The 13,212-nt window shown below is 44.8% G+C and overlaps 1 protein-coding gene across 1 annotated transcript; it reads right to left on the reverse strand.

Annotated features, from left to right (window-relative positions):
* Positions 1 to 9,352: 9,352 nt before the first annotated feature.
* GARIN3 (golgi associated RAB2 interactor family member 3) lies at positions 9,353 to 12,503 on the reverse strand. Its single transcript, XM_066276794.1, has 3 exons — positions 11,880 to 12,503; positions 10,837 to 10,945; positions 9,353 to 10,425 (listed from the first exon to the last, which is right to left on the reverse strand). The coding sequence occupies exons 1-3, from the start codon at positions 12,486 to 12,488 to the stop codon at positions 9,353 to 9,355; spliced, it is 1,791 nt and encodes a 596-aa protein (XP_066132891.1). The 5' UTR covers positions 12,489 to 12,503.
* Positions 12,504 to 13,212: the final 709 nt, after the last annotated feature.

Here is a 13,212-nt window from a genome sequence, read left to right on the forward strand (position 1 = left end):
ACTAACCCCACTGTCAAAAATATTTTTAAAAATTAGATTGGATTCTATATACTACTTAAGTCTTTTTCAATCTGAAAATATTTGTGACCATGGTTGGGAATGAATAATATATTCTCAATTCCCACTTCTTCACCACTTACTCACTTTTATTTTTATTTAGAAATTAAGTCTACACCTGACCAGGCGGTGGCGCAGTGGATAGAGCATCAGACTGGGATGTGGAAGACCCTGGTTCGAGACCCCGAGGTCGCCAGCTTGAGCGCGGGCTCAGCTGGTTTGAGCAAAGCTCATCAGCTTAGATCCAAGGTCACTGGCTTGAGCAAGGGGTTACTCCGTCTACTGAAGGCCCGTGATCAAGGCACAAATGAGAAAGCAATCAATGAACAACTAAGGTGTTGCAACAAAAAAACTAATAATTGATGCTTCTCATCTCTCTCCATTCCTGTTTGTCTGTCCTTATCTATCCCTCTGACTCTCTGTCTCTGTAAAAACAAACAAAAAAAAGAAATTAAGAGAAGTCTATGCTACTTTGTCAAAAAATCAACAAATTTAAAAAAATCAATTTTTTGAAGGTTCATAGGCATCTTACAAGAGCATGCTACACATAAAAGATTGTTAGTGTGATAAAAGTTCTCAACTTTACCTCTCTAAAATAAGATTCTTTGATCTCATTTTTTAAAAAAACTTCTGGAAAATTCCAAGTGTCAATAAAGGTCGCTGCCACCAATTAAATGCCAACAAGAGTGTCCTTCTGAGGAGCAGTAAAAGAAGAAATTATTTAGGTAAACGCTTTACAAAAGTAGAAAACACAGCTTCTACTCTTAAAAAAAATACGCTCCTGGGACACAACTGAGAGGCCACTTTTTTTTTTTTCAGGGAGAGAGTGAGGGGTAGACAGGGACAGACAGACAGGAACGGAGAGAGATGAGAAGCATCAATCATTAGTTTTTCATTGCGCATTGCAACACCTTAGTTGTTCATTGATTGCTTTCTCATCTGTGCCTTGACCGTGGGCTTTCAGCAGACCGAGTAACTCTCCTTGCTCGAGCCAGCGACCTTGAGTCCAAGCCGGTGAGCTTTTTGCTCAAGCCAGATGAGCCTGCGCTCAAGAACCTGGGTCCTCTGCATCCCAGTCCAATGCTCTATCCACTGGCTACCACCTGGTCAGGTGAGAGGACACTTTTTATAGAGCAAGTTCCTTCCCTGGTCCCTGATTGATTCATTTATATGCAAATGAGGTATCCAAATTTGTACAGTCTGATTGGTCCAAGCAGTAGTGTCCTGATTGGCCAGGACTGTGCATTTTGATTGGTTGCTATGAAGCTGCTCTAATTGGCTGCTAAAGATGCAAATAAGACTATAACTGTGCAGCTCCCATTGGTAGGGCAAGTCTTAGCCCAGTGGTCCCCAACCTTTTTTGGGCCACAGACAGGTTTAATGTCAGAAAATATTTTCACGGACTGGCCTTTAGGATGGGACAGGTAAATGTATCACGTGACTGAGACAAGCATCAAGAGTGAGTCTTAGACAGATGTAACAGAGGGAATCTGGTCATTTTTTAAAAATAAAACATCGTTCAGACTTAAATATAAATAAAACAAAAATAATATAAGTTATTTATTCTTTCTCTGCGGACCAGTACCAAATGACCCACGGACTGGTACCGGTCCGCAGCCCGGGGTTTGTGGACCACTGTCTTAGCCCATTGGTAGAAAAGATTATATCAGAAACTTCTTGAGACTTGTTTTGGAGGTTCTAGCAGAGGAGCGCAGCTACTCGTATACCCTTGACCGAAGAACGGTCCTCTCTTCTAGCAGGGAAGGTCGTCCTCTTTGACCAAGTGCGCAGCTTCGGGAGGGAAGCACATGGAGAGGTGAGGGAGGAAGGGGACACCCGCCTAGCCAGCCAGATCAGCCGAATCAACCCTGGCGATCAATGGGGTGACAGATGTCGCAGCCAGATCACCCTCACATCCTCAGAAACTTCTTTATAAGGGTTGACTCACAGGCAGAAACACAGTGCAGGACAGCAGTAGCTCTGTTTGTGGCTTTTCCCTGAAATACGGAATACCTGGGAGGATTCTGTCAGCCATGACTGCTAGACTGTGGTTATTAGTTTGTGTCCAGTTAACCACAAGGAACTTTTTTCAGCAGATATTTTCCTTTTCAGGATTCACACAAACATAAAAAAGTAAAGAGAATAGTGTATTCATCATTCAGTTTCAACAATTATCTTTACCCATAGACATTATTTCATTTCAGCATGGAATTACTGGACCCAAAGGTAGAGCGTCTTACAGTTAGGAGCAGATCAAGGCTAGAATCTAGGACTCAACTCTTAGTGTTCTTCACAGTAAACTACAAATGAATAATGGTAAGAAATTCATATCATGAGATGGGCTGGTGAAGATATGGCATGTAATAACATTTATTTATGTGACTATATTTCCAGAATCTGAACGGAAAGTTTATTCCTTAAAGATAAGACGCCTTGTATAGCTTAACAAGGAATACATCCATTCAACAAAGATTAATTGTGAGTCTACTGTGCCACGTACTGTTCTAGATGATTAAAAAAAAGAGACAAAAGCCTTGCATTCTAATGCAGAGACACAGATAACATGCAAACAAGTAAGAATTTTGGGTAGTCATAGGCCTATGGGGAGTATTACATGGAATGAGGATAGTTGCTTCATAGAGGATGATCAAAGTACCTCTCCTAGAAGGTGACTTTGGAGCAGAGACAAGAGGGACAAAAAGGAGTCAACTGTGCAAAGATCTGGGAGACAGCGAAGAGCCTCCAGCAAAGAGCCAGAGGCTGCTCTGATCTTCCTGAGTTAGTGACAGGAAGCAGCCTGTGTGCAAAGGGAGAGTGAGAGGAGATGGGGGGGGGGTGTGGAAACAGGTAGGGGTAAGTGGTAACTGGCATCTTGCCTGCTTTAGGAACTTGTCACATGATAAGAACCATTATTGTTTATCCTTTGAGCCTATGTGGCAAGTAGCAATAGGCACAGTTTTTCTCCACCCTGTTGATTCTTTTCAAGGTTGGGTTTATTGTGGTATAATTTATATGTGGTAAAACTAACTTCAGGTGTTCGGTTCTATGAATTTTGATGAATATGTACTGCCATATAACTACCACCTCCAGAATTACGATACAGAATATTTCCATCACCCCAAGCAGTTCCTTTTCTGCTTCCCTTTCAACCCTAGCCCCTAGTACCACTGATCTGATTCCTCTTCATATGGTTTTGCCTTTTCCAGAATGTCATACACTTGTAAATACAATCAGACAGTATGTAGAGTTTCACATCTGTCTTCTTTCTTCCCCTTACCATAAAAAACATTTGAGGCCCATCAGTGTTGTTGCATGCATCAGTGACTTGTTCTTACTTACAGGTGAGGAGTATTCTGTTGTATGGCGGTGGTATCATTCATTTATTCATTCATCAGTTGATGAACATTTGGACTACTTTCAGTCCTATAAACATCCATATACACGTGTTTATATGGACATATGTTTTCATGTCTTTTCAGTAACTACATGGGAATGAAATTGCTGAGCCTTTTAATAGTTATTTAACTATGGAAGAAGCATCAAGCAGTTTTCTCAAGAGATTGTATTATGGTTTTTGTTTTGTTTTATACAGAGACAGAGAGAGTCAGAGAGAAGGATAGATAGGGACAGACAGACAGGAACGGAGAGATGAGAAGCAGCAATCATTAGTTTTTTGTTGCGCATTGCGACACCTTAGTTGTTCATTGATTGCTTTCTCATATGTGCCTTGACCGCGGGCCTTCAGCATACTGAGTAACCCCTCGCTTGAGCCAGGGTCCAAGCTGGTGAGCTTTTTGCTCAATCCAGATGAGCCCACGCTCAAGCTGGCGACCTCAAGGTCTCGAACCTGGGTCCTCGGCATCCCAGTCTGACACTCTATCCATTGCGCCACCGCCTGGTCAGGCGAGGCTGTATTATGTTTTATTTCTACCAGCAAACTATGAGAGTTACAGTTGCTGGGTCCTCATCTGCACTTGGTGTTTTTCCTTTTTATTTTCACCTATTGCAATTCTAATAGCTGTGTAGTTGCTTTAATTTACATTTCCTTAGTGCTGCATACTTGTTTGCCATTTGTAATTTTTCTTTGGTGAACTTCTTGTTCAAATTTTTGCCCATTTTTTAATTGGCTTGTTTTCTTACTATTGGGTTGTAAAGAAATATGCCCGTGCTCACACACACACACACATACACACACAAACACACATTCACACACACACTCACACACCCACACACACAATGGGTACGTCCTTTATCAGATATGTATTTGTAAATATTTTCTCCCAATATGTGGCTAGTCCTTGCACTTTCTTAACATTGTTTTCTTTTATGGTTCATACATTTTTGTGTCCTAGTCAAGAAATCTTTGCCTAACACAAGGTCACAAAGATTTCCCCCTATGTTTTCTACTAGAAATGCTATAAATTTAAGTTTTAGGTTTGGGTCTATGATCCTTTTTGAATATATATATATGGTGTAAGATGAGTTGAGGTCCTTTTTTAAATTTTTTTATTTTTTTATGAGTCCAATTTTTTCAGCACCATTTACCTTGATTTTTTATAAGGTCTGTGTTTTTAGTATTTGAATTCTCTGGGGGGTGGGGTTTGGTTTGGTTTTGTGAGTTTGTTTGTTTGTTTTTTTGCATTTTTTTCTGAAGCTGGAAACAGGGAGAGACAGTCAGACAGACTCCCGCATGCGCCCGACCGGGATCCACCCGGCACGCCCACCAGGGGCGACGCTCTGTCCACCAGGGGGCGATGCTCTGCCCATCCTGGGCGTCGCCATGTTGCGACCCTCCTGGGTGTAGCCATGTTGCGACCAGAGCCACTCTAGCGCCTGGGGCAGAGGCCACAGAGCCATCCCCAGCGCCCGGGCCATCTTTGCTCCAATGGAGCCTTGGCTGCGGGAGGGGAAGAGAGAGACAGAGAGGAAGGCGCGGCGGAGGGGTGGAGAAGCAAATGGGCGCTTCTCCTATGTGCCCTGGCCGGGAATCGAACCCGGGTCCTCCGCACGCTAGGCCGACGCTCTACCACTGAGCCAACCGGCCAGGGCTCATTTACCTTGATTTTGATTTATGTTGGTGGTACCACTTGTCATGGATGAACAGGTTCATAAATAATACCTCTGAGCTCTTATTAGTCAATTACATTGCATCACTGGTTGTTGATCATCCCAGGCAGAAAAAATGAAGACTAGCAAATAAAAATTTTCATCTCCAACTCCCGCTTCTTTCTGTCATAATTTCTATCAGCTCTTACATATTGTTTAAGCAATGCACTTTAGGTGACAGTCCCCACTAATGCATCGTTTCCTGCCGTACAGTTTCGATTCCTAATCACTACGTTTTCTTTTGTTGTTGTCTTTTGGTCAATAATAACCTCATCACTAACAACCTTAACAACCCAGATCTGTGTGCAGCAGAGGGGCAGGGAGGATGCTGCAGTTTCTTGTGCCTGCTATACCTTTCCCTAACAGCAGGGGACAGCAGTAACCCTGGCATTTGGGAACTATCCCCAGTTTACACTTCCTTTTATAACAAGAATTTGTATCCCACATATAAAGTCCCACTGAAGAACAACAAGGTCCCACTGAAGGCCAGTTATATTATATCTTCTTTTTTTTTTTCAGAGACAGAGAGAGAGTCAGAGAGAGGGATAGACAGGGACAGACAGACAGGAACGGAGAGATAAGAAGCATCAATCATTAGTTTTTCACTGCACATTGCAACACCTTAGTTGTTCATTGATTGCTTTCTCATATGTGCCTTGACCACGGGCCTTCAGCAGACCGAGTAACCCCTTGCTCGAGCCAGCGACCTTGGATCCAAGCTGGTGAGCTTTGCTCAAACCAGATGAGCCCGCGCTTAAGTTGGCGACCTCAGGGTCTCAAACCTGGGTCCTAGGCATCCCAGTCCGACGCTCTATCCACTGCGCCACTGCCTGGTCAGGCCAGTTATATCTTCTTGCAGTCTGGAGAACTTAAAATGAATTTAGAATCCTACAAAAAAGCAGGTAAACTCTTTTGGATTACTTGTAGCTATACAGCATAGCGGTTAGATAATCATACTTTGGAGAGTTCCCCCGATAATTCAAGTATCCAAGTGGCACCATACGTAGTCATTACAATATTCCTGACTATATTCCCTATGCTGTGGTTTACATCCCCATTACTATTTTGTAACTACCAATTGTATTTCTTAATATCTCACCTTTTTCATCCAGCCCCCTGAACACACTCCCCTCAGGCAACCATCAGTCTGTTCTCTGTATTTATGAGTCTGTTTCAATTTCCTGTGTTCATTCATTTTGTTCTTTAGCTTCCACATAAAAGTGAAATTAAATGGTATTTGTCTTTCTCTGACTGACTTATTTCACTTAATGTAATACCCTCTAGGTCCATTCATGCCGTTGCCAGTGGTAAGGTATCTAATGGCCAAGTAATACTTCATTGTGTATATATACCATATGCATATATGTAGGTGTGTATTGTGTCAGACTTTGAGTTTGGGACACTGGAGGGTGGTGGTAGAGGAGGGGATGGATGGAGACTTGACATGGGGTGGTGAACACACAATACAGTGTACCGATGATGTGTTGTACAATTCTGCACCTGTATAATTTTGTTAACTAGTGTCACCCAATAAATTTAATAAAAAGGAAAAAGTGTTCAGGACACTGGTTAGTTATCAACCATCTATCTCCTCATCATTCTTGCTGCAGCAGAATTGCTACCATGATGATGCATACACTGTCAGAGATATTGGTCTTTATCTGATGGGGTGTATTGATTTGATGCCCAAACTGATATCTCCCCCAAAGGAAGAGGACTGCTGCTTTGAAATACGTAGGTATTTATGCACCTGTCGCTTGATGAACCATCAAGATAGAAAAGGAAATACAGAGAAAGTGCCTGGCAGAGCTCGTTACGGTGGGCAAGTCCCCACCTCCACTTCTGTGGTATTTGTGTAAACTGGGTCTGCTCAGCTAACACCCTGCATGGTGGACAAACTAGTTTCATGTTAAAGAAGCACTTTGGGGTATAGGAGTGGGAATACATAAAACAAGACTAAAAGAAGGACGAAAGAAAAAGCCATGGTGTACAGAATCATGAGATCAAGCCATTTGTAACTAAGATGTAGCAGCCCCTTGCAAAGCGTACCTTACATTTGATGGCTTTGGGAAAAGTTCTCCTTTCTCCCTCTCTTCTATCCCCATTACCTTCAGCATTCCCGGCAGGCTTTCCCAAAGTCTCTCTCAGGCCTTTGAGAGCACACCCTTTTCTCTGCTTCTACCTGTATTCACTGCTTCAAGAGTCATGTCCAAGGACACCTTGATCCCCAGCCTCTGTTGGTCGTTGTATATCAGAAATCACAGGTGGGATTTTCCAGCTGCTCATCAGAGCAACCAAAAAGGGCTTCCGCTACTACTCCTAAACCACCTCTCCTCCCAGAGTACCTTGTTTCTCACCTCCTCCACCTCTGCCACACACATTCGCTCTCCAGAGAAAGTCTCTGAGTTTTACTGGAAACCCAACTTCTGCCCCAGTAGGCACTACTGTCACAGAAGAGGATGAAAACAGAATTTCAAGGCTGGGCCAATGACTCCCAGGCTCAACACAAACACATGTCGTTCTCAGAATCATTTTTCTCAAATCTGACTTTCATCATGTATTGTTAAAACAGCTTAATGATTTTCACAGATTCATGAAATTTACTTACAATTGTTTTAAGTTGAAAAGACAAATGTCACATCTTTTTTAAAGTGGACACTTACAAAATATATCATCTCATTTCTAATGTACTGTGGTTTTTATATTTGAAATGACCTTCCACGTGCATACATAGCTTACAGAGTGCATTAGTGCACAAGCATTTTGGGTTATTCTACAAGACATCTAACCCTTTTCCATCTTCCTGGATTCTGAGTATTTATGTCACTTCGAATTTTAATTTTATGTTTATGAAAGATATCTTTCAGACTTAGATCTTTTGTCATCTACCTCTCTTATGCAAAGGAAAACTTAAGTAAAATAAGTTGGTTGGTATTTCTAAGTCAGTGACTGCCACCTGGCTGACAGAATTTAGAACCATGCTGATTTCAGAGATGCTAAAATAAAAAAAGATACAACAATAAATTACCATGGACGCACCCCTTTGCTTAATAGAACAATCCCCACTCTTGTTGAGCTCTTTGTATGTACTGTATATCCACTATTTTGTGTTTATTATTTCTTTGCTTTTCACTACACCTTAAGCATAGTTTGATCTTCTTTCTGAACTGTTCTACAAATGGAACTGTATAATATGTATTTCTCTGCCTTGTTTTAATTGTTCAACATTCTGAGATTCACCCATGCTAACATGTACAGCTGCCATTTGCTTTTGCTGCTGTATTATAGGCACTGTAGGCATATACCACCATTTATCAGTTCTTCTGTTTGATGAACATCTGGGATTTTGCTATTACAAATTGTTTTATTATAAACAGTCTCTTTAGTTGTCTCCTGGCAAGCCTATGTGAGAATTTCTCCACGGTATATACTCAAGAGGAAGGAAAATTGTTAAAATTAGAAATGTGGTAGGCAAATCTTTTCTGAAAAGTGCTAGATAATAAATATATTAGACTTTACAGACAACACAGTTTCTGTTGTAACAACTCAAATCTATTGTTTCAAGGTGCAAACCAACATGGACAATATATAAATGAATGGATGCAGTTATGTTCTAATAAAACTTTATTTACAAAACCAGGCAGGTAGCAAGATTTGGCCCTCAGGCTACCAATTCCTGACTTAAATGATCAACTTCACAATTCTGATTGCTTACAAATGCTGCTGCAACCCCCTCTTTCTTCCCCTAATTATTCCATGAGACACGAGTCCTTTCTTCACTTAGTCTATGGACTGGACTGAATGTTCATGTTCAGGGGACCTTGGGGACAAGAGGAAGAAAGGCATGGGGACTTGGTGGCGGTGGTGCTTTCCAGCTCATAGTCGATAACTTCAGCCATAGTCTCGGGGAAACCAGTGGCAGAGTGGGGCTGAGGCAAGGCAGGAAACTCACACTGGGCAAGGTTGGGAGGCGGGGTTCTACATGCCCGGAAGCTGGGGTCTCAGGCTCCCCACATCACAGAAGCCACTGTGAAGTCACTACTGGGGTAGGGGACATAGAGAATCAAACACAAGAGGCATTTCTCTCAGAGCTGTATGATTTCCTTTATTAAAGAATGTTGGCATTGTCTCTCCAGGGATATGTCCATGAAGCTAGGTCTCTAATGCAGCTTCCTGTCCTGGCTCCTATTTAAATGGATTTGGTTTCAATGGTGACAGTCTCCATCGTCTCCATCATCTCCGATGTCACGGTCCCACAGATCTCCAGATCCTGGTCACCCTGGGTTTTCTCTATCTTTGTCCTTCTGTCATGCTTCTCCTTCTTAGCCTTGAAGTCCACATCCCTGTTGTGCGACGAGACTTCAGTTTTTGAAGCCCGAGTGATTCGGAAGCTCTTGAAGAAAGAGCCAATCCGACTGGATTTCTTACTCAGAATACCGGAACTGGAGGACCTGCTCTTCCTCGGCTTGTGGGCTGACCTCGGCTCCTTCGCAGAGCTGTGGCTGGTGCTCCTGTGCGGGCTGTGTCCTCTGCCCTTGGCCTTGCTCTGCCCCTTTTCTTTCTTGTCATCTCTTGAGCTCTTATGGCCCGATGAAGACCGATGGGAGGATGGTTTCCGGGTTGTCCTGCCCCATCCTTTCCTGTGGTGATGGGAACTTTTCCTCGAGGAAGTTTTCTCCTTCTTCTCTCTCCTTTCTCTTTTTTCCTTCGAAGTCTCAGCTCTGGGCTGGGAGACCCTCTGGCTTCCGTCTCGTTCGCTCATGTAGCCTTCACTCTTCAAGGTTGAGATGAGGGGTCCTATGGCTGGGTCTTGAGCCCCTTCTGTGGCAGAGTTTTGGGTGGTCACTGCGCCTGCAAACACCACACTGGTACTGCTCGTGGCGATGGTAGTGCCGAGGGAGGATGAGCTGGCAGCGGCTGCCAAGGCCACGTTTGTACTCTCGGAGGATATGTTGGCAGCGCCTGCCATGGTCTTGATGGATCCACTTTCTCCTGGACCCGTGGTGGCGACTCCAGCCAGGGCCATATCTGTCTGGCCTGTGTTTGCATTCCTGGTTGCTGCCAGGCTCACAGCACCTGCGGAAGGACCTGTTCCCGCTCCTGCTGCCAATGCACTTGCTGTACGGTTTGTTCCCGCTCCTGCTGCTGCCATGCTTGCTGTAGGCCTCGTTCCTGCTCCTGCTGCTGCCATGTTTCCTGTAGGCCTCGTTCCTGCTCCTGCTGCTGCCACGCTTGCTGCAAGGGCTGTTCCTGCTCCTGCTGCTGCCTTGTTTGATGTAGGCCTCGTTCCTGCTCCTGCTGCTGCCATGCTTGCTGTAGGCCTCGTTCCTGCTCCTGCTGCTGCCACACTTGCTGCAAGGGCTGTTCCTGCTCCTGCTGCTGCCTTGTTTGATGTAGGCCTCGTTCCTGCTCCTGCTGCTGCCATGCTTGCTGCAAGAGTTGTTCCTGCTCCTGCTGCTGCCTTGTTTGCTGTAGGCCTCGTTCCTGCTCCTGCTGCTGCCTTGTTTGCTGTAGGCCTCGTTCCTGCTCCTGCTGCTGCCACACTTGCTGTAGGCCTCGTTCCTGCTCCTGCTGCTGCCACACTTGCTGTAGGACCTGTTGCTGTTCCAGCTACCGCCAGGCCTGTGACTCCCCCTCTTGCCATTCCTGAAGTTTTCCTGACAAAAGGCGAGCTGGGCAGTCCCTCTCCCCCAGCATACGCAGAAGAAGTGGCTCTGGACACATCGCACAACTTCTGAAGCCTCCCCTCACTCTGATCCCCTTCTCCCTGGAGCTCTGCTGTCTGTGCCAAGGGGAGGGGAAACGGGTGGGACAGAGGTGACAAAGTGAGTTTACAACGGTCTGCTCTCCCTCATCCCGGAGCTGAGTTTCCAGAGCTTCTAATTAGAAGAACTTTTGAAATCATTAAATCTAAGCTCCCGTGGGATGCCACATCCCATCTATAGCACCCCCCGCCCCCGTCAAGCAGGCACGTGGTTTTGCTTGAACACTCCCCTTGCTAGAGAAAGCACTGGTAAGAGTCCTAACCCTCATACACTTTTATTTTGCACACTTGTGCTTATTTCTCTGCAGGACAGAGTCTTAGAAGTAGGGTTGCAGGCTGGGTCAACGGTTTCACACTACATTTCAGCGTGAGCAGACACACAAGAGGATTGCGCTGATTTTAATCAGCCATGGTAGTCACAGGGAGACAGAGGCCAGAAAGGACCCCCTGGGTTGGGGTAAGAGTTCAGGAAAGGACTGGGCAATGAGGATGCTGTAGAAGAGATTACAATCCCTGGACTGAGACCAGAGTAGCTGATACCTAAGGTCTCTCTGAATGTTGGCCTTGTGGGACCATTTGGAGCAATACTTAGAATCTCCCCAGTGTGGTAAGTGCCATCATAGTGGCCCTGAGACTTTTAAAAATGGAATGCCTAGCCAGATAGCTCAGTTGGTTAGAGCATCATCCCAAGATGCCAAGGTTTTAGGTTCAATCCCCAGTCAGAGCACATACAAGGATCAACCAATGAATGCATAAATAAGTGGAACAACAAATCAACATTTCTCTCTCTCTTTTCTCCCTCTCTCTATAATCAACCAATAAATGAAATTTTAGGAAAAATAGAATGCATTTCCCAGACGAGCTCTATAGAACACCAAAGGCTTTGTAGGACCAACTCTGAGCCGCTCTCTCAAAGCACCCCGCCCCATTATCTTGAGTCTCTGATGCTTACCAATAAGCTTCCATCATCTTCTATGGTCGATGCCTCCCCGGTTTGTTGTGTCGGGGTACTGCTGCAACTCTCCACTGGTGGTCTCAGGAGATAGACAAGTTTTTCCCAATAGCAAAATAGGTCTTCTTGTGCATCTGAAGAGGGACACAGCTGCAGATAAAAGGTGCGGCCGGTGGCAAGCTTCAGGCGCAGCTGCTGTTTCTCACGATTGTGGATGGAGATCTTGACAAACTTCAAGGGCAGCAGCCTGGTGAGTTCCAGGCTCTTCATGGGCTTGCGACGTCTCCCCCTGGCGGTCCGGGCATATCTGGCATGCTCTTCACAGATTTTAGTTGGTCGGGCGAGCAGCATGACGTCAGGTAGTGGGAGGATGGGGCTGGTGGATGCGATGCCCACGGTCACCAGCCGGACACGGTTGTGTACATCAATCATCTCTCCTTTTTTGCTAATCTGGATAAAGTCGCTCTCAAACATCGGTGCATACTTGAAAATATCGTACTCTCCTCCCCTGTACAGTTGCCGCTGCAGGTTTCCCATGGAGGTATTAAACACGCCCATTGAACGGTAGCTGTTGGCCGTGTAGTAAGGTAACAAACAGTCACTGCTCATGGTTCTCTAAATTTGAGACAGCTCCGCCAGCCACAAATTGAGTCTCCGAGAGAGAGGGAGTAAAGGCAACTGCCCATCTCCCTGCAGGGTTCTGCCTTAAGCTCCTTACACCACTACATTTACCCTCTACAGTCCTTTGTGACCTGTCACCATTGCACACCCCTTTGTCCAGCCCCCAAGCAGCCACCCCCTTGGGGCTGGGTCACCAGGCTCTCCCTAAACCAACCACCGCGTCCAAGGGCAACAGGCTGACCTTGCCAGGAAGTAAGTGTGTAAGTGCGGGTAAGCTGGAGAGTCTTTATAATCAAAATGTTGGGATGCGTTATTGATGAAACCATTCGGCTTCTGTAAATCTCTGGGTTATTTCTAGTTTTGTTGTTGTTGTTACAGATATCCATCCCTGTGACAATCATCTTCTTGCAAATATATTTTTGCTGAAAAACCACCTGGGGATAAAATCCTGGCAATGGACTGTGTGCTGGTGATTATTCCCCATGTGCCTCGTGACCAACACGGTGTTCGCAGGCACCCAGGAGTTGAATGAAGTTGTTGAATGAATGGTCCAAAGGGGTTTCTGCTACCTGTAAGAATTAGAGTTCCATTTGTACAGTGGTTTCCAGGGTATGGTGGTTTTTGTCACCTGTTTCTTTATTCGAAACAGGCTAATCTTTAAAACCATAATTTTACGATTAAGGACCGAGGCTAAGGGCTATCTTGCTTTGAG

This window comes from Saccopteryx bilineata, chromosome 4, assembly GCF_036850765.1.
Source record: "Saccopteryx bilineata isolate mSacBil1 chromosome 4, mSacBil1_pri_phased_curated, whole genome shotgun sequence".
In the NCBI taxonomy this organism is placed as follows: domain Eukaryota; kingdom Metazoa; phylum Chordata; class Mammalia; order Chiroptera; family Emballonuridae; genus Saccopteryx; species Saccopteryx bilineata.

Coding starts and splice junctions, on each gene's coding strand:
- GARIN3 (XM_066276794.1), bottom strand. CDS start 12,488: ATGAGCAGTGACTGTTTGTTACCTTACTACACGGCCAACAGCTACCGT. Junction 10,946..11,879: donor AAGATGATGGAAGCTTATTG/GTAAGCATCAGA, acceptor CCCTTGGCACAG/ACAGCAGAGCTCCAGGGAGA. Junction 10,426..10,836: donor TGGGGGAGAGGGACTGCCCA/GCTCGCCTTTTG, acceptor CAAACAAGGCAG/CAGCAGGAGCAGGAACAGCC.